The 22,059-nt window shown below is 34.3% G+C and overlaps 1 protein-coding gene across 2 annotated transcripts in view; it reads left to right on the plus strand.

Annotated features, from left to right (window-relative positions):
- Positions 1-22,059, plus strand: part of IBTK (inhibitor of Bruton tyrosine kinase) — a 96,524-nt gene that overhangs the window by 13,436 nt on the left and 61,029 nt on the right. For both annotated transcript variants that reach the window (XM_032339186.1, XM_032339187.1), the window contains exons 2-9: positions 1,586-2,297; positions 7,483-7,579; positions 9,005-9,129; positions 13,209-13,319; positions 15,716-15,886; positions 18,850-18,967; positions 19,047-19,227; positions 21,494-21,617. In XM_032339186.1, coding sequence (XP_032195077.1) covers positions 1,977-2,297; positions 7,483-7,579; positions 9,005-9,129; positions 13,209-13,319; positions 15,716-15,886; positions 18,850-18,967; positions 19,047-19,227; positions 21,494-21,617 — 1,248 coding nt within the window. In that variant the 5' untranslated portion in view covers positions 1,586-1,976. The remainder of the gene's footprint in view (positions 1-1,585; positions 2,298-7,482; positions 7,580-9,004; positions 9,130-13,208; positions 13,320-15,715; positions 15,887-18,849; positions 18,968-19,046; positions 19,228-21,493; positions 21,618-22,059) is intronic.

Here is a 22,059-nt window from a genome sequence, read left to right on the forward strand (position 1 = left end):
AGTTTACATTTTCATAACTATATTAAATTGCCCTCCAGACTGTATGAGTTTATATGCTTACTGGCAATGGAGTAGGGTATGTATTTTCTTACAGTCTTGTCAGTACATAGTAATATCAAACTTTTTGATCTTTCCTATTTTGATGGATAAAAATAGTATCTCATTATAGTTTTTAAAAAGTTTTTATTTTAATTCCAGTTAGTTAACATACAGTGTTATATTAATTTCACATGTACAGTGTAGTGATTCAGTAATTTCATGAATCACCCTTTGTTCATCACTAACAAGTATACTCCTTAATCCCTATTTTACCCATCCCTCCCACCTCCTCTCTGGTAACTGTCAGTTTTTTCTCTATAATTAAGAGTCTGTTTCTTGATTTGTCTCTCTCTCTCTTTTTTCCCTTTGCTCATTTGTTTTTTTCTTAAATTCCACATATGAGTGAAATCATATAGTATGTCTTTCTCGGACTGACTGGCTTCACTTAGCATTATACTCTCTTGCTCCATTCATGTTGTCACATGGTATCTCATTATAGTTTTAATTTATATTTCTTTTGAGTGAGGTGAGTCTCTTTTTAAAAATCTGTTTAAATTTCCTCTTCTTTTTTTTTTTTTTGAGAAATGTCTTATTCTTTGAGTTTTATTTATTTGGTCTCTTATTTGTAGAGACTATATGTTAAAGAAGCTTTTTCTCCTTTTTTGTCTTAAAATTTTTTAATGTAGGCTTTAAACTGATTAAATGTATTAATCTTTTATTCATACTCTTGAATTTCAGACCATACTTATTAGAAAGGCCTTTTGTACTTTGAAATTATAAAAAAGAGTCTTAAATGCTCTCTTCTGGTGCTTTTATGGTATTATTTGTATGTTTGTCATTGATCCATCTGGAATTTATATTGGTGTAAGGTATAAAGTAAGTATCTAAAGTTCTTTTTTTTTCAGGTTGATACCTGGTTGTTTTGCTACCTGATATTTAATTATCATCTCCTCCTATGGTCCTATGGTGAAGGACTTTCCAGGCACAGAGAACATTATCACAGCGCCTGGCCCTTAGTAAAAAGTGAATGATGAGAGTGTTGGTTATTGTGATGGTGATGGGCGGTGGGTGCAATGAGACAATTTTGGGGGTAAATTATAGTTTGAGATGTGATTGTTATTGTTATAACAATTGTTATAAAGATGGTTGTTGTTATAATTGTTATAATATATATAATTGTTATAAAGTTATAAAGATGGTGGATTTAAGTGTGCTTATATCTTGTGGGGACATGGCTAGTAGAGTGTAAAAATACAAGGGAGAAGAAACGAAGCTTTTGAAAAGAAAGAGGTGAACTCCAGAGATACAGAGGTTAATCTTAAGCAGAATAGAAAAAAAGGATGTGAAGATGATTAATGTAGTTCTAAAATACTGTGGATGTGAAGCTGAAAAGTTGGTACACTTTTATTTTTTTGAAATAGGAATTAGGGACACTTACTTATTTATTTTTAGGGGCACTTATATATAGAGGTGGTTGTAAAGTATCTGAGAGCAAGAGGCTGATTTTGTACTTTTTTTTTAACTTTCTCTCTCTTTCCTTTTATAGGTCACTCTTGCAATTATGGATATTTAAAAGGATCAGACAGTGTGGAGGGGGAGTTCCCCTCCTCACTCCCCCTTGGTGCTTGACTCCAGGAATAATTCATAAACTGTGGAAAGTGCTTTTTTTTTTTTTTTAAATAAAGGACTTGTATTTGATATAAACTTTATAGAACTATTTATAATTTTTTGATTTAAGTGCCAAAGTAAATTGTACAAAGATATATAGTTTTATACTGTTGCCATTGAGGATTTAAATTATAATCCTAAACAGGTCATTTATTCTCTATAAATCTTTCTGAATAGTACCTTTTTGTCCTGGCTTTTTAATTTAAAAAAAAATTAGTCTTAACTGACTATTTTAAAGAACTAAACTAAGGAGTCTAAAAACAATTAGGATGAATTCTTCCATCCCTGACTGCACATCAAAGTGTCGATCCCTGAAACATGCTTTGGATGTCCTTTCTGTGGTAACAAAGGGGAATGAAAATCAGATTAAGGCCTTTCTCTCCAGTTATTGTTACAATGCTGCAACTATCAAAGATGCTTTTGGCAGAAATGCCCTCCACCTTGTTTCTTCTTGTGGAAAGAAAGGAGTGTTAGATTGGCTTATTGAGAAAGGAGTGGATCTTTCGGTGAAAGACAAGGAATCAGGATGGACAGCTTTGCACAGAAGCATTTTTTATGGACATATTGATTGTGTTTGGTCTCTATTGAAGGTAAGTGTCATTTGTTTATTTAAAACTATTTGGTCTGGCATATGTTTTTCTTAGTGTTTTTCAAACACTTCATTTATTTTCCAGAGGTTTGAGTTTGTTCTTTTTAGTCGTTTGATGTTGTAACTGACTAATCTTTAGAATTCAAATCCCATATATATTTTTATTTAGATTTTTTATGATACAAAATTTTAAACATATACCAAAGTTTGTAATACATAATGCACTGTTGGCTGATTGTGTCTTATATATGTCTCTACCATCTTTGTTTATCTCACATTATTTTGAAGTGAATCCCATACCTTTTATCATTTAACCCATATTATGTATCTTTTAGTATTCTTAAGAAAAATGCTTTACTTTTCTACTTTTATTAACTACTTTAAAAGGGCACTCGTTATTGAAATACAACATTTGGGACTATTTTTTTGGATAGTATGCTTATTTCTTGTTTGGCTAGGATAAAGTGTTTATAGTTGTAAAAGCCAATAATTAGAATCAGTTTAATTTATTTGATATTTCCCATCAAGTAGATTCAATCTAGGTTTGTTGTACTGTATAGTCAAATAATGAAGTGTTTTGAGATGTACTCCAACGTCATTTCACTAATGAGTGCACATTAAAAACTCAGAAGTCATGAGTTTTAAATTGAAAATTTTTGTTTGTTTTTTTGGGGGGTATAGGCATTTTATTATGCTTGTAGAGGACACAGAGAAGAACAAAACACTTCTGTCCTCAAGGAACTTATGGTCACATTAGGGAGCTTATCTTCAGTGTCTTCATCTATTTTTGATTTTAAAAAGTTTACCAGTTAATTCATTCCTCTTACATCTAAAACATTTGATTTAGATGCTTTAATTCTCTTACCTTAATCTGTTTTATTTAGAAAGCTAGGTTGGTAAGAGTTAAAATTATCTTATCAGCCCTGCTCTTACCCTTTGCCACTTCTATAGTCTCAGCTTTTTTCCAGTTTCTGCTAGAACTTTGGATGATTGCCAGTCCTGTCAAGCTTGAGAGCATCCTTGGATTTTCTCTTGTCATAGGTGTTGCCAATTCAGGTGTCAGGATTTGGGGCTTCAATTTGAAAAAGGGTCTGGTCTGAATTTTGGATCTTTCTTCTCTTTGGGGTTTCATATCCCTTTAGAAATCCTCAATCATTCTTTCCTCCTTGGCTAAGAGAAGCCAGGAAATTTTTGCTTCGGCCTCCTTGCGCTTATCTTGACTGCCTTTTATTATCATCATAGGCCTACTGCTCAGTTATAGATACCTAATAGTGGATACATTGCACTGATAAAATTTTCCCACACAGAAACCTTTTCCTATCCATTTAGTAGTCAAGTCTCAACATAGCATATCCTTTTTCCCTTTGACCTTTCAACATCATTAAATTGGAAGAGCTGCAGCGATTGGAGTGTGCATGTCAGTTCCACTTCTCGACACCTGTAGCATATAAGGTATTATGACAACTGTAGCCCTTAAGGTATTATGGTTGGCAGAGAGAGATCATACACAAATACATTTTAAATATATTGAATTTGATAACAACGTTATAGCTACAAGACTTTTTAATTGCCAAAACAAATTGTACAATAAATATACTCCCACACTGTCAGCTCCAGATTGCCAAAGTTAAAAAAACCCCAAAAACCAAAAAACTCAGCAGAAACTATTTGTCTACCAAAAGCTGGAGAAAAGAGAGCCTATTTTATGCATATCTTCTTTGACTCTGATTCCATGACAAGATGAGTGGCTGGCAAAGAGTGTTTATGCTTGTAGGGTTCTGCTGTATCTGTTTTGCTATACTATTGTTTTTTCATAGTGGTGGTTTACTTACTATTCTGGAAAAACTTGCTTTAATTTTCTTCATTTGGAAATAGAACCATCTTATTCATAAGGTTGTGTGGATTAAATGCTATACTTTTTGTACAGTGTTTGGAACAAATGTTTTTTTGAGTACGTGATGTATGCCAGGCAATAATCTAGGTCCTAGGGATATGTAATGAACATGACAGACAGAATTCTTTTTTTTGTTTGTTTGAGTAGAAGGAGATAGACCAAAACCAAGTAATTAAATAAATAGAGTTCTTATTTTATAGAAGCAGAAGCTAACTAAGGTTCCCTAAGCAAAAGCTATTTTATTAGAGGGATATCAGATACCTCACAAAACAGAACAGGTCATGAGCCAGAGCAATACAATTAATTGTCAAATTATAAACAAGATAAATCTCCTCAAACTAAAATAGAAGAGTTATAAACTAAGTAGAACTGCTCTGAAGGGCCCTCCCACCTCCCTGCCCTAGGATAATTAGACAGCAAGGGCCAGTTTATTAAAGTTATTCCTAGTTTATGGTTTTAAAACTGTCATTTGAATATAAGAGAATGATTATTTTTCTGTTTTCTTTAGTATGAGGGCATCTAGCCAGTGTATCCAAAAGTACTATCAAAGCTTTAAAGAATAGGCTTGAAAGAAGGAGAGTAGAATACATCCCACCTTTGCCCACTGGAAGTTATAGTCTCAAGGTAGTCTTTTGATTCTAACATTTTTGGCAGTATATGGGCAGCAATAGTGAGAGAGCCATATTAAACTCATTCAGTTTAGCTCATAACCAGTTTGGAAAAATTAGTGTGTATCAAGTACTTTTCCTGAACACTTCATCTAATTTTGGCTTCATCTCTTACTCTAGCCAGTTGTGCACAGGCATCTAGCATTTTGTATAGGTATAAATCTGTACCTTGTTTCTAGTATCTAATGCCTCTTACTTTATGTGCCAGAGATTGGCATTCATGCATGACCATCCAAAAGTACAGGAGAGTTAAAACCCTTTTAGAGCAACTCTTTGCTAATGAAGAATGGGAACTGGAGGTAAATCCTTACCCCTTTTATTCCTCAACTGGAGAATTATTCTGTCATATTATCGCCCTCGACGCGCAAGGACGACAAGAAGCCCCAGTTCGGATGCATCTTCTCTCTCCTTATTTCCGCAAGTCTATACACTTATATATGCTTATATGACCAATCAGCGAGCAGGGTATAGGAGGGAGCGAATCAGGCTGTGCACCTAAACGAACAACTTCGCTAGCAACCAATGCTGTTTACTTCCTCTTTGGGCGTTCCGCTTAGTCTCACGAGGCAATCCTAACCTGGCAACTAGCCAGGCGCCATCTTTTAATGGCGGAGGTCGCCCTGGCCAGGGGCCTGCCTCCGACATGATATATTGTATAAGGTTCCCATAATTTCCTGGCAGGATCATGCACAAACAAGCCTTAATAGTGACCTACTTGATAACACATCCTTGTATTGGTTTTTCCACCTTTTATTTACTCTTCTGGTCCTCATTTTCTAGGATCTCTTCCCAGGAAAATTACTTGTATGCCATCTTTATCTTATACTTTGCTTTTGAGGAAGACAGTCAAAGTAAACAAAAACAGTTCTCTGTATTTGCAGAGAGACCTATTCAGTAATGTTACTCCTGGTTCATAGTGGAATAGCTGTTTCTAAAGTGCATCTGCTCCTTGTAGAGCGTTCCCATGAAGTGCTCAGGCTTGTAAGCCTGGTATATACTAAGATGCTATTTAACAAAGTAATGGATTTACTTAACTGTTTTGGGGATATGTAAAGAGTTGATCTTTAAATAAATAGGATAGACTACACACTAGTCCTTCAACCTTTAAAGTTTAAGATGAGTATATTAGAAAATGTCAAAATCTACTATATCTAAGGAGCTCTAATGGCCAAACAAAGGTAGTCTTATACATTTGGGGCTCCTTAGGGTGATGCAAATATATGTAGTCTTACTAGTGTCCAGCTGATTGTATGAAGTTTAGGAAAATTTATAAAACTGGCAAAATAAACTCTAGGGATCTAAGTTTCTGGGATCCCGTTTGTCACCTTTATAGCTTGGAGCACTTTGTCGGAATTTGCCTTCTTTTCTCTTAAAAGATTAAAGAAACTCATGGCTTCTCACGTGATTTATTATATCTAATTTTTTTTAAGATAATAGGTAACACATGATTTTAAATTCATTAAAATCTTAGATCACTTCTTTTTTCGTTTTTTACTGGTTAGCTCATTTTAGTATGTTTTGCTGATTGACAATCCTTGTGACATCAAGTATTATAACCATCTAGAACATAATGAATTTTGAATTGGTTTTAGTTTATTAGGAATCCACTGTTACAAGATAAGAGGAGATTCTTCTTTCCTAAGTAACCTAAAACAGAGGATTCCAACGCGTCACAGAGTTTAATAACTTTATAGTTCTCTGTCTGTAACTACCCAAACGAGCTGTGTACAGACAGGCAGTGATATCTTGCACAGGTTAAAATAGAGAGAAGTCTAATTATTGGATATCTTACTAAACTATCAGCAAATACCAAAAATTATTCTTGAACATTTTATATTTAAAAACTAGTCAGATAACAACAATAGGAATTGAACATTGCTCTCTGTCCCTCCTGCCTCCCCCCCATTATATTTTAAAAGATAGAAAAGTATGATGAATAGGGATAGGGTGTGCTAACTGCCTTAAATAAGTGGGATAGAAAATGTTCTATTTCATGTTTGATTTTGAACTGTGAAGACACAAAGATTACTTTAAATTCATCCTTAAAACACATACACACATACAGTCTCAGATTTTTTAAGGATACTGTTATATATGATTTATAAGAAGTCACAATTAAAGAATGCTATAAAAAATTTAAATACAAAGATGAAAACCTGTATCACACAAATAGAAATAAAGGAATATAATTGTCTTAAATGTAAATACTGGATATAATAAAGTTTAAGCAAGAAGAGAGGTGGCCTGTGTGATCACATTATATTTATAAACAGTAAATTCTAATATTAGTGTTGTGTTTACCTTGATGTCTTTATAGCCCTTAACTGAACTAGACATGGAGCATGGCTCTTTACGTAAAATGTAGTACATGCACAGGCACAGAGAAACCCAGAGCTAAGGCCTTCTAGGCAGCCGGACTTGCCTCATCATAGAAAATTTTCATATCTAGTTCATTTTGATTTTAAATGTTACTTATTTTATTTCTTCAGGTTTTCTAGTTCTTGAAAATTAGATATTTGATTTTTCTTAGTTCTCTTCTGTGTGTGAAAAAATGTGGGTGAGCATTGGAAGTAACATGTATTTTTTTTTCCTCTTTTTTTTTTTTTTTTTTTTTTTAATTTTAGCATGGTGTTAGTTTGTATATTCAAGACAAAGAAGGCTTATCAGCTTTGGATCTTGTAATGAAGGATAGACCAACTCATGTAGTATTCAAACCTACTGGTAAGAAAATTCCACAGATATATTCCATTACGGTACAACTTAGAAAAAAAATTTTTTTTAAAGATTTTATTTATTTACGTGACAGATCACAAGTAGGCAGAGAGGCAGGCAAAGAGAGAGAGAGAGAGCAGGAAGCAGTCTCCCTGCTGAGCAGAGACTCCCCCCCACCCCCTGACTTGGGGCTCAATCCCAGGCCCCTGGGATCATGACGTGAGCCGAAGGCAGAGGCTTTAACCCACTGAGCCACCCAGGTGCCCCCAACTTAGAAAATTTTAATGAAACTTTGTTCTTATTAAAATACCTGAGAAAATTTATTTGTGTATGGATATCTGCAAAGAACTTATACCTTAATGTATGTTAGTTGGTAATTTTGGGCTTTTATTCAGAACATTGATTTATTTTGCATTTTTATTTTCAATCTATATAATGTCAGTTTCAACCTATATTATGTCCGTAAGAGTAAAAGCACACCCTAAGTGGGAAGACAGAATTGTAACTACATCCAGAAAGTGCATCCAGAAAGTGCATCCATCCAGAAAGTAACATCAGTACTTACGGTAGAGGGAAAAAAGAAGTGATTCTTTTGCCCTCACATCCTTCTGATTTTTCTGATTTTACTTATTTCTCTAATTTGTTTGCCTTTGAATTTTGGAAATGGAAATTGTTGGAAAAGGAGAAGAGTTTTAAATGGGCCACTCTATACAATTTGCATTTAAGTAGTGAGCAAGCTAAGTAAGGACACATTTTTCATTTTTATTCTACCTTGGGTACTATATTGCAAGTTACAGTTATAATTCTATTCAAGAAATTTATATGCCTTTCAAAGTAAAAATGAAAACTTAGATCATAAACTTAGCTGTGATTAAGTTTTATCCCACTTTAAAATAGTCATTACTCTGATTATAAGTCTGATTTTTGCATCTATCAAGAGCATACTACTAAAGTTAATGTTTCTGTAGGAACAGTAACAGATACCACATTTGCTTCATCTAGAACCCTTACATGTATGTATATAATATATAAATAATATTACTGTATATTATTTATCTGTTGGTAACATTCTATATTTAAATAACTATAATTATTATTTTCATAGAAACTAAGTGGCTACAGCAGGTGATTTTACTCCTTTGGCAGTTAAATTAGCTGCTAATAAAACAAGGAACAAATATTAGGTTCCTAACATTGAGATAGCCCTGTGATGATTTGGATTTTCTTGTTTCTATTCCTAGAATTAGATAATATGTTAATAGTTCCATAATGTAAAAAATAATCTTGGCAGTGTCTTTCTAAATATGCTGGTTGAATTAGTTCCTATAAAGAGTCTCTGTTTGAGGTAAACTGATGAATAGAGTGTATATATAATTGAACTCAACTGCTAATTGTTTTAAAATATAAAAGTATAAAAATTAATTTACTTTTTAGATCCTACAGATGTCTACACTTGGGGAGATAATACAAATTTCACCCTGGGGCATGGAAGCCAGAATAGCAAACATCATCCAGAGTTGGTGGATCTGTTCTCCAGGAGTGGGGTTTATATCAAGCAGGTATTTTGAAGTACGGTCTGAGTGCTTTCAGAGGTTAAAGAGAACTTTTGTGTTTGATAGTTTATCTTTTCATTTGGATTATGTTAACTGGGTTGAAGGGATAATAACATTTTAATGAAGAAATCCAACAGAACTTCACGAATTCTATTTTAGATTTTGTGTTAGCTTTAATCATATTTAGATTGTGTTAAATACCATAAAACTATGAGATGTTTGTGCAAGCAGTGTTAGAAATTAGAAGGCACCATAGAGATACTACTTTTAAAAGTTGAGCTTCTACTGATTCTCTAGCATTTGTTTTCATTTCACAAAAATAGAGTTCTTCATATTGTTTCTCAAGTGAATTTGTTGTTGAAACTCAGTGTTACTAGTTTTAGTTGAATGAACTTGAGTTCTTAAATATATGTAATTATAAAATTTGAGTTGATATATTGGAAAGTTTTGATCTTTGGTCTTAGTTCATTTTGCTGGATGATGTCTTCCACTTCCATGGGTTTTGCTACTGTTGACATGCTCATCTTTTTGCATAATGCAGCGTCTTTGTGTGTATGTGTGTTCATTTGAGCTTAACTAGGTCCTCAGAATCCTTAAAATGCTCTTCCACCTGTTAGCAGCCACTAACAATTGATCACAGTTGGGACACTTAAAAAATTTCCAGTTTTCCTTTTCTGACTTAATACATGATCTAGTCACCTTTCACGAGCTGAGCTTTTTCAGGAGCAAGGATTTATAAATAAGGGTGAAGGAATAAATGATAGAATTAGGAAACCAGAAACTGATTATATCCTCTGGTCCTAGGTTATATGTGCTATGGAGGAAATGAGCATATTCAGGAGAAAGCTACACTTAAGGCAAGAAAGCGAGAGTATTTTGTGAAGAGATTAAGGATATAAGGAATTTTATATCCTTATATGAGAATTGAACGAGGGTTGAAGCAAGCACTATGGATAGGTTAGGAAGGAAAACAGTATAAATAACAAAAGAGGAGGCAAGTTTTATGGAATTATTTATTGAGCACCAGTTATGTAGAGAGCCCCCATTAGTCACTGAAATGAGCTAATGCTATACTACCATGGAGCAGAGATTATTAATCTCAGCATAATATATTCCAGAGTATTAAGGTAATCACCTATCTCCTTAAAAAATTCAGAGGTTTTAAGGTTGGAACACTTAAACTCTGGTATTGGTTGCTGAATATAAATCAGAAATTATAGAATGGCATTCTAATATTAACTATAAAATGGAACAAAATGTATTATTTCTGGCTTCAAAAAATGATTTTTCTTTTACACATTCTAAGTTTATACTATAAATATGAATATAATTTGGGTTTTATTTTAAAAGTATTTGTGTTATAGTTAAATGGGATAATGACTTTTTACATTACTTATGATAAGTATGATAAGTATATGTATTTACAGAACTTACCAAGTAGTTAAAGGATATGTATAAGTAGAGCTTATAATTCAGCTTCTAATTTTCTTGTTTTCCATAAGAACTTGACTTTCTGGAAAATAATTTTAAGATTTATTTCATAATCACTTTTTGTGTCCAAAGTTAGAAATATTTATAGATGACCTAAGAAATGTATATGTACATACTTTTTAAAAGTAAGAAAAAAGGATTTTTAAATAATATTAAAGTAAAATTTAATATACTCAATATTAGATGCTTTGAAAAAAAGCAGTGTGGTGTAGAGGTTATGTGTGTATGTGTATGTACATGCAAACAGGCATACTTTGTTTTATTGCACTTCACTTTATTGGACTTTAAAGACACTGGATTTTTTACAAATTGAAGGTCTATGTGAGTCCTACATTGAGTAAGTCTTTCATTGCCATTTTTCTAATAGCATTTTCTTACTTCGTGTCTCTATAATTCTCTTAATTTTTTAAACTTTTTCATTAGTATTAGTTGACCCTTGAAGAAATTGGGGTTGGGGCACTTGACTTCCCCTTGCAGTGAAAAATCCATGCATGACTTCTTACTCTCCAAAAACTTAACTTCTCTGACTGGAAGTCTTACTGAGAACATAGTCAATTAGCACATACTTCTATGCATTATATACTGTATTCTTAGAATAAGGTAAGCTGGAGAGAAGAAAATGTTATTAAAGTCATAGAGAGAAGAGAATACATTTAATTAAGTACTGTACTCTATTTACTGGAAAAAAATCTGCATATAAGTGGATGCATACTAAAGTTTAAACACATGATGTTTAGGAGTTAACTGTATTTCTTCTGGTGATCTGTTATCAGTGATCTTTGGTATTACTATTGTAATTGTTTTTGGGTACCACAAACTGCATCCATATAAGATGGTGGACTTAATTGATAATTGTGTGTGTTCTTACTGCTCCACTGGCCATTGTTCCCCTATCTCTCTACCTCTTCTTGGGCTTCCTTAATTCCCTGAGATACATATTATTGAAATTAAGCCTGTTAAGAACTTGGCAATGGCCTCTAAGTGTTTAAGTGAAAGGAAGAGTTGAATGTCTTCTCATCTTAAATCAAAAGCTAAAACTGATTAAGCTTAGTGAGGAAAGTATCAAAAGTTGATAGGCTGAAAGGTGGGCCTTTTGAACCAACAAGTTAGCCAAGTTGTGAATTTAAAGGGAAATTTCTTGAAGGAAATGAAAAGTGCTACTCCAGTGAATACCCAAGTGGTAAGAAGGTGAAACAGCCTTATTACTGGTATGAAGTAAGTTTTAGTGATCTGGATAGAAGATCAAACCAGCCATAACATTCCTTAAAGCCAAAACCTAATCCAGAGCAAGGCCCTAACTCTCTTCAATTCCATGAAGGCTGAGAGAGGTGAGGAAGTTGAGAAGAAAAGTTTGAAACTAGTAGAGGCTGGTTGGTTCATGAAGTTTGAGGGAAGATGCTTTCTCTGTAACATCAGTGTGCAAAGTGAAGTAACAGGTGCTGATGTAGAAGCTGCAGCAAGTTATCCCAAAGATCTAGGTAAGAGCATTAATGCAAACAGCTACACTAAACAAGATTTGCAAAGTAGGCAATGAGCTATCTTTTGGAAGAAGTCAAGTGAGTGGCTTCAAAGTTTCAAAGGACAGGCTGACTGTCTTATTAGGGCCTAATGCAGTTGGTGACTTGAAGCTGAAACCAGGGTTCATTCTCTTAAGCATACTGAAAATCCTAGGGTTCTTAAGAATAATGCTAAATTTCTGCCTGTGCTCTAAAACTGGAACAAAACCTAGAAGACAGCACATCTGTTTACTGCATGGTTTACTGAATATATGTTTCAATCCCACTGTTGAGACCTAGTGCTCAGAAAAATAGATTCTTTCAAAATATTACTGCTTATTGATAATGGACTTGGTCAGCCAGGAGCTTTGATGGACATGTACCATTGTACATTCATGTTTTCATGCCTGCTAAGAAAGCATTCATTTTGTGGCCCATGGATCAAGGAGTCCTTTTGACTTTCAAGTCTTATTATTTAAGAAATACATATCAAATGGCTATAGCTGCCATAGATAGTGATTCTACCTGCGGATCTAGGCAAAATAAATTGAAAATCTTCTGGAAAGAATTCACTGTAATAATATTAAAGATGTATTTGACAAAATCAGAAATATTAAAAGGATATACTATCTAACTACCAATACCTGTATAGGTGATGTTGTTTTTTAAAAAATGTGCTTAAGCCATTGCCATTATTTTCTTTAATAACATATATCCATATTTGTTGATCTTTGTGCTTCCTGTTGCACTGCCCAGTTCTCATTGTTTGGGGTTCCATAAAGTTGGGAAACAGCTGGCTACTGCTGTTGAGCATTTGAGATTTACATTTCCTTTGTTTAGTCTCCTTTGTGGGTAATATATGCTAATTTCTTTTTTGTTCTTTTTCCTATTTGTCAGTGTTTGTAGACGTGGTTTTAAAATAGAGTGTATACATTTTTAATTTTTATTACAGGACATATTCAAAGTAGAGAGAACATATAATCCCCATGTACCCATCATTCTGCTTCACAGTTAGCTGTATTCTGTAATTTATTTTTTAATAAAATAAAGGATATTTTATTCAGAGAAATTTAATAATAATCTTTTGTTTTCTCTTAGGTGGTGCTTTGTAAATTTCACTCAGTGTTTCTATCTCAGAAAGGGCAGGTTTATACCTGTGGTCATGGTCCTGGAGGACGTTTAGGCCATGGAGATGAACAGACATGCTTGGTAATTGAAATGTCATTACACATTTTAGGTAACTTCAGTAAAATTTCCATAAAATGGAGACTTCAGTTAACTTAAAAAAATTTCTAATCTACTATAAGCAGAGAGTAATATAGCAACTGATAGTAGAATTAAAAAAAAGTAAGTTATTTGGGTCACTTTGGTGGCGCAGTCAGTTAAGCCTCTCTTGCTTTTAGCTCAGGTCCTGCTCTCCAGGTCAGGGAACAGACCGCTGATATGGACTCACTGCTCAGCAGAGAGTCTTCTTCCCCTCGCCTTCCTCCCCCCACCCCAACTTGTGCACTCTCTCTCTCTCCTAAATAAATAAAATCTTATAAAAAAATCAGTTAGCTTCTTGTTCTATCATGTTCAAATTAAAGGATTTAGATATGCCGAATTCTAAAGCATCAAGGGAAAACTATATTTTGCATTTGGCAAATACTGGGACAGGAGAGCATATAAATAAGCTTTAAAATGTTTCCACAGTTGAAATTTTAAAAGTCAGACTAATTTTTTTTAAAGATTTATTTATGGGGCACCTGGGTGGCTCAGTGGGTTAATAAGCCTCTGCCTTTGGCCCAGGTCATGATCTCAGGGTTCTGGGATCGAGCCCCACATCAGGCTCTCTGCTCAGCAGGGAGCCTGCTTCCCCCTCTCTCTCTGCCTGCTTCTCTGCCTACTTGTGATCTCTTTCTGTCAAATAAATAAATAAAATAAAATAAAAATAAAAAGATTTGTTTATTTGACAGAGAATGTGAAAGAACACGTGCATGTGCATGAGCAAGGGGAGTGGCAGATTCCCTATGTAGGGACCTTAGTACAGCTCTATCCCAGGACCCCAAGACTATGACCTGAGCTGAAGGCAGACAGATAACTGACTGAGCCACCCAGGTGCCCCCGTAAGTCAGACTAATTGCAAAACCTTGGTGTTTTAATTTTTTTTTGACTTCTTATCTAAGTATTGTGGTCTAAAAGTTGAGTCCAGGGTGCCTGGATGGCTCAGTCGGTTAAGCCTCTGAATCCTGGTTTCAGCCCAGGTCATGATCTCATGGACTGTGAGATTTATCCCTGCCTAAGGCTCTGCACTCAGGGGAGTCTACTTGAAGATTCTTTTTCTCTGCCCCCTCCCCTAACTTGCAGGCAGACACACACATGTTCTCTAAATAAATAAATCTTAAAAATGTAAAAGTTGAGCCCATATTTTCTTTGTGTAATCACAAAATTAAGTCTTATGGTACAGAAACTTAGTGCTAATTTGAAACCTAATAATTACTGCATTTAGTAATGTTGCCTCAGTAGGTTTTTTTTTTTAAGATTTTATTTATTTGGGGCCCCTGGGCGGCTCAGTGGGTTAAAGCCTCTGCCTTCGGCTTGGGTCATGATCCCAGGTCCTGGGATGGAGCACTCTGCTCAGCAGGGAGCCTGCCTCCTCCCTCCCTCTCTGTCTGCTTCTCTGCTTATTTGTGATCTCTGTCTGTCAAATAAATAAATAAAATCTTTAAAAAAAAAGATTTTATTTATTTGACAGAGACTTCTGCCTATTTGTGATCTCTGTCAAATAAATAAATAAAATCTTAAAAAAAAAGATTTTATTTATTTGACAGACAGAGATCACAAATAGCAGAGAAGCAGGCAGAGAGGGAGGGAAGAAGCAGGCTCCCCGCTGAGCAGAGAGCCCGATGCGGGGCTCAATCCCAGGACCTGGGATCATGACCCGAGCCGAAGGCAGAGGCTTGAACCCACTGAGCCACCCAGGTGCCCCTCAGTAGGTTATTTTTAAGGTAAATTTTTTTGATGGGATTACTGGTATATTTATCTATTAAAGGGTACTTTAAAAAGAGAGAGAACTATGACAACCGCTTTTATTTTTTATGGGTTTATTATGTTCTAGATATCAGTGATGCTTTTCATGCAGTATCATTACCTTGATTTAAGCCTCACATCAACACTGTGAGATTATAGGCATTATTATCTTCATTCTGTGCAATGTCAGAGACTGTTGTTTTTTATACTTACCAACTCATTTACTCCTCACACCTGTATTTGCCCATTTATTTATTTATTTATTTAAATACATCAGTGAATACTTTGGCTGAAGAGCTCTCTTTATTTATACCAACCAAATTTGCACTTGGTGTATGATAAGGGCTCAAAAATCATTTGTCAGATTGAATTATTTTACTGGAAGATCATACTGGGGTTTTGTATTTTACTCATATGTCCATATTCTCTCAATGTCAATATCCTGTTAAACTCACCTATCTTTGCTAAACTAGAGTTTACCTATAATAGATCAGCCATTTATTAGTCATATCATTTTGGATATAGAATCACCAGATTCTCTTTGTATTTTTCTATAAATGGTTAATATATTATACCAAAGTTAATTTATTTTGTAGATCCCTAGGCTTGTGGAAGGACTGAGTGGTCATAATTGTTCCCAAGTGGCAGCTGCTAAGGATCATACTGTGGTACTGACTGAAGATGGATGTGTTTACACATTTGGTCTGAACATTTTTCATCAGTTAGGAATTATTCCTCCACCCTCCAGTTGTAATGTACCGAGACAGGTAAGCTTCCTTTTTCAAAACAAGGTGACTTTTTGCTATAAAACCTGTATGACAAAAGGTGGAAGGTATTGATAGGCAATTTATTTTACTTACATTTGTGGTATATACTTTATTTTTCACAGGAGACATTAAGCATAATACAAATTAGCATTTGTTTGGAGTAAGGGAGAAAGCAATTGGGAAGTTAGGCCCCAAAGTGCTTTAGTTTCAGCTTTTAAAGTATTTATAAGAAGAAGGGGATCCACATTTTTGGGGTTTGAAACAAATAATTTTGAGGCCTTCCTTAAGAAAAAATACGAAGTTTTTAAAATGCAAAATGGCCATGTAAGTGAGTTACCCAGAAGACTAAGCTTATTGGCCTCATGGAAAATGTGCCTTTGTACTGAAAACATACAGGGCAGGTTTATGTGAGGTGTAGACATGTGTCCAAAAGCCACTCATTGTTCTGATATCCCCCTCCCATTTGCACAACCACTACCAGAACGTACCCTTTACTCAGCTTCACAGACCTAGTTAAAAAAACTAGGACTGGTACTCTAATATGTTGCTAGAATCATCACTCAATAACAAGTGAGATTTCAGATCATAAAATTTTGTATTTTCAAAGGTGAAGTTTCTTTATTGATTTAATCCTCTGGATTTAAAGTTATTATTAGGTATATTTTTAATTAATAAGCTTTTAAATCTAATGCTTTTCCATTCTGGATGACTAATGAATCAATAGGAATTACTGAGAAGTTTTTAGAGGTAGTCTCCAATCTGTGGTACTTTTTGGTTGGAAAATCCATTTTCTGTATTCATGGACTTCATGGATATTTAACCATTTTGTACATTTCTTTATAAATGGTAGATTTCTTTCCTGTTTTTATTCTTATTGTGTGGCTGTGTTGGAGCTTTAGGTTGATATGGACATATTCAGTATTCTGAGTTACTTTTGCACCCCCAGGAGCCATCTGACAACGTGCAGAGACCTTTTTAGTTTTAACAACTGGAGTTGGGGTGCTATTGACATCTAGTAGGTAGAGTCCAGGGATGCTGCTAAACCTACAGTTTAAAAGTTAGTCCCTTACAACAGAGATTCATCTGGCTGAATGTTAGTAGTGCCACTGTTGGGAGACTCTGAATATGTCCAGTATTTTTTCTCTTTTTTTTTTTTCATTTTCTTTTTTATTTTCCCGACATAGTAAGTGTACTCTTTTAACCCCCACTCACTTGGTTCATTCGTCTTTCTTTTTTTTTTCCTTTGCTCATTTTTTTCCTTAAATTCCACATATGAGTGAGATCATATGGTATTTGTCTTTCTCTAACTGACTTCTTTATTTCCCTCAGCATTGTATTCTCTAGCTGTATCCATGTTGTTGCAAATAACAAGATTTAATTCTTTTTTATGACTGAATAATATTCCTGTGTGTGTGTGTGTGTGTGTGTGTGTGTACACTTCTTTATCCATTCCTTTTTTGATGAGTACTTGGCTGTTTCCATAGTTTGGTTATTGTAAATAATACTGCAGTAAACATAGGGATGCATGTATCCCTTTAAACTAGTGTTTTTGTATTCTCTCAGTAAATATCCAATAGTACCATCCCTAGATCATAGGGTAGTTCTATTTTTTAATTTTTTGAGGAACCTCCATACAGTTTTCCACAATGGCTGCAGTAGTTTGCATTCCCACCAACAGTGCAAGAGAGCTTCCCTTTTTCCACATCTTTGTTACCACTTATTATTTATGTTTTTTATTTTAGCCATTCTGACAGGTGTGAGGTGGTATCTTACTGTAGTTTTGAATTTTGTTTCCCTGATGTTGAGCGTCTTTTTATGGATCTTTTGGCCGTCTATATGTCTTCTTTGGAGAAATGTCTGTTCATGTCTTATGCCTATTTTTTAATCGAATTATTTGCTTTTTGGGTATTGAGTTGTATGAATTCTTTATATATTTTTGGATACTACACCTTTATTGGATATGCCATTTGCAGATATCTTCTCCCATTCCATAGGTTGTCTTTTAGTTTTGTTGGTTGTTTCCTTTGCTATGTAGAAACTTCTTGTTTTGATGTGGTCTCAGTAGTTTATTTCTGCTTTTGTTTTCCTTGCCTCAGGAGACATGCCTAGAAAAAAGTTTCTTTGGTCAGTGTCAGAGACCTTATTGCCTGTGTTGTCTTCAAGGATCTTTGTGGTTTCAGGTCTCACATTTAGATCTTTCATCCATTTCGAGTTTATTTTTGTGTATAGTGAGAGAAAGTGGTCTAGTTTATTTTTTGCATGTTGCTGTTCAGTTTTTCTAATACCAAGAGACTGTCTTTTTCCCATTGTAAACATTCATTCCTCTGTCGTAGATTAATTGACCATATAATTGGTTTATTTCTGGGTTTTCAGTTCTATTCTATTGATCTATATATCTTTTTTTGTGCTAATACCATACTGTTCTCATTACTGCTGTTTTGTAATGTAACTTGGAATCTGGAATTATGATACCTCCAGTTATGGTTTTTTCTTTTGAGATTGCTTTGGCTATTCTTGGGATGCAAGGGTGGTTTAATATTCATACAAAAATCAGTGTAATACATTACATCAATAAGAGTCATCTGGCTGAAAATGTCATTAGTGCCACTGTTGAGAGACCCTGAATATGTCAAATTTAAAAATACTTTATTTTCTGATAGAATGCCTGTTTTGCATATTGCTTGGTGACAGGTTGGATGATCTGGCTTTTCTACCGTGTTACTTTTTTATATGTTAAAACTGCTGACTTGAAATGGCTACATCAGAATATCCTGTGTTCTGAGAAGAGTTGGAGTCTAAGTGTTAGTGCTAAGATCTGTTCATGAATTCTGCCATTAGAACTTAAGGGGGCACTGGTAGTTAGTGTGCCATATATTTGCTACTCTGGTCTACTAGATCTTTGAAATATTATATTCGTTCTTAATAATATAATAAATTGTTGTCTTAATTGTCTTTTTGAATAGATGCAGGCAAAATATCTAAAAGGAAGGACAATCATTGGAGTAGCAGCAGGCAGGTTTCATACAGTGCTGTGGACTAGAGAAGCTGTTTACACTATGGGGCTAAATGGTGGACAACTGGGTAAGAAATGTTGATGACATTATCTGAAAAATAAATAGAATTTTGGGATATTTTGTGATTTATTTGTGTAATTTTTTAGGTTATTTGCCAGATCCTAATGGAGAAAAGTATGTAACTGCTCCTCGTCAAGTCTCTGCCCTTCATCATAAGGATATCACTTTGTCTTTGGTTGCTGCAAGTGATGGGGCCACAGTCTGTGTTACCACAAGAGGAGATATTTACTTACTTGCAGACTATCAGTGCAAGAAGATGGCGTCTAAGTATGTGTATTTTTGTAAAGAAATATAACTTTAATAGTAATTCAGTTCTTCCAGCAAAACTCAGGATTCACTTTATGCAATGCTCTGGAGTGTCAGATGAAGAAAACTGGACAAAGAGAATTTAAAGCTGAAAGGAAAAGTTAAGAGTTTTTGCCTTTGATAAGCTTAGTCTCTGACATACGCCCAGGAAATATATGTAGAAGTTCTCTGCTAATCATAAAAAAATATTTCTGAATTATATTTACCGTGTGGTTAAATGTGACCTATAAATTTTCCTTCTTTTTTTTATGCTTCAGGTACATAGATCTAGATTAATCACAGTTCTTGGTTTGTGATGCAATCATCATTGGTTCATATGTAGCCTTTTATTGTTATGTACCTATTTATTTTGAAAAAAAAAAAAAGTTACATATCATGGATTCTCAGTCCCTGTGTTTGTAACTGACTGGTATATTTTTTATTTTTAAATTTGTGTAGCCTTTTGTTACTTGAAAGTAGGTTATAGTAGCATGCAGTAGATTAGCAGTTGAATGGCTAGTTGAAAAAGTCAGTTAATGCAGGGAACCATAAAACCTAAGTTTAAGTATGGATGGGTCTGCCAATTGGAGTTCCCTAGCTTTTGTGCATAAACCATACCTGTAATGTGTCATCTGTGATTTCATTTGAACAGTTTAGGGAGCAAGCTCTTAAAATCAATTGTGAGGTAAATTAATATGGTAAGAGTCCTTTACTTCTCATATATTTCAGTCTTATATAGTTGATTAATTTGTTTCTGATTTGACAACAGTTTTTTGCTATGCATTTTTTAAACAGATTTTATTTATTTGACACAGAAAGAGAGAGAGAGAGAGAGAGCACACGCGCACAAGTAGGCAGAGAGGCAGGCACAGAGGGAGGGGGAAGCAGACTCCCCGCTGAGCAGAGGGCCCAATGTGGGGCTCGTTCCCAGTACCCTGAGATCATGACCTGAGCGGAAGGCAGAGACTTAACCCAATGAGCCACCCAGGCGCTCTTTGCTGTGCATTTTTATTGTGTCATTCCAAAGTATTCAACTTCTTTAAAAAAAAAAAAAAAGCCCTTTAAGACTAATATTTTATTAGTTTATTTAATATTTCATTCTGTGATTACAGTAATAAATACAAGTAGAGAAATAGATCTTGGAACAAATAAAATGAAATTCAAATACCTGGGTATAGCTCAATTAGTGGAAGCAGTAGTGTGCAGGAATTCTAGAGATTTCTCGTGAATTTTTAAATAAGCAGTCAGGTTTTTAAATTGATACTGAAATGCCACAGAATCTGCTTTTGCTCTTGTAAATGAGATAGTACTTCATAGACATAACATCCATGCAATAAGCTCATAAACAGAGAATGTCAGCCATCAGTTTGTCACAGTTCAGCTTCTATGTGTAACAATATGTATATAACCTATTTCTATGTGTAACAATTGGAAGGGTATCAGTTGTAGGTCATATTTTAGTTTTAGAAACATGAAAATGTGAACATAAGTGTTTCTTAGAACTGACTGACTAGGTTTTTCTTTTGAGCATGAGGTGATTTGTGGGATGTTAGGTTTTGTTACTGATTAACATTTATAAAACTTGCCCTGATAACATTAAATTACATAAATACAAGTTATATCCAGGTTTTAAGTAAGAAAATTTTTTGTTGTAGATTGTTATTTTGGAAAGTAAAAATCTTTTAATGCAGGCAAAATATCTGCAAGGGAGCACAATGATTTAGAGTAGTAATAGACAAGTTTCACACAGTGGTATAGGAGTATCACATGTATAGGTATAATGAAATGGCTAGTAGATGAGTTATTAAATTAGCAACATTGCTGATGATTTTCCTAGTACCTATAGCTATTTAGGCTTGTCCATATTTGAAATTAAGGATTTCTATTTCATTTTCAGGTTTAAAGTTTTTCTTGTCTGTTAAAATGTAAATACTCTTAGGAGCTTTTAGTCTTAGCAGTTTTATCCAGTAGAGTAAATGTGTGCATTCTAAAGTGGGGCTTTAGGTGTCAGAAGTGTGTATAAGTATGGGTGGAGGCATTTGGGAGGGAAGTACTTGCTATGAAAAGAAACAGCCATTATATAGGGGACACATACAGAAAGGAGAGACTAAGGTTACCAAAGGCCAAATCCTCTTACTTCACCTTTCTCAGTAATCACCCTAGATTATTGTTTTATTAGTAATTTCTTTAAAATTGAGTGTGTCTATTTTAAAGAACATATTAATGAAGGATTTTCTTTTTCACCTAGACAACTAAACTTGAAAAAAGTTCTTGTTTCTGGGGGGCGTATGGAATACAAGGTTGATCCTGAAAATTTGAAAGAAAATGGAGGTCAAAAAATTTGCATTCTTGCAATGGATGGAGCTGGAAGGGTGAGTGTATATTTATGCAAAAGTGTTTTAAAGTAATTTTATTCTGAATTGATAGCTATAAGGGACCTGATAATGTGAACATGTATTACTAGATAATGATGATTCCTGTTGACTTTGTTTCTCTACCCATTTTTGACATACCCGTTTTTGACTAATTAGTATGGACTTGGTATTTCAAAGAAAGTTTGATGACATTTAACTAATGTTGCACAGTATAGCTTTGTTAAACTGTAGTTTAAAATTTCATTTACTATGCTTGAAATTGAAATCAATAGGGGATTTTGATGGTTTATCTCATATGCATATTGAGTACTAATGAAGATAGCGAATTACATAGATAGGAGATATTCTATGTAACTGCTTCTTAAATTAAAAGCTAAACAGGTGATACTAAAAATTTGTTTCATAATTAGAAAATTTTTCCCAGATTTAGTTTTCTTTT

The sequence above is a fragment of the Mustela erminea genome, chromosome 4 (genome assembly GCF_009829155.1).
Source record: "Mustela erminea isolate mMusErm1 chromosome 4, mMusErm1.Pri, whole genome shotgun sequence".
Classification (NCBI taxonomy): domain Eukaryota; kingdom Metazoa; phylum Chordata; class Mammalia; order Carnivora; family Mustelidae; genus Mustela; species Mustela erminea.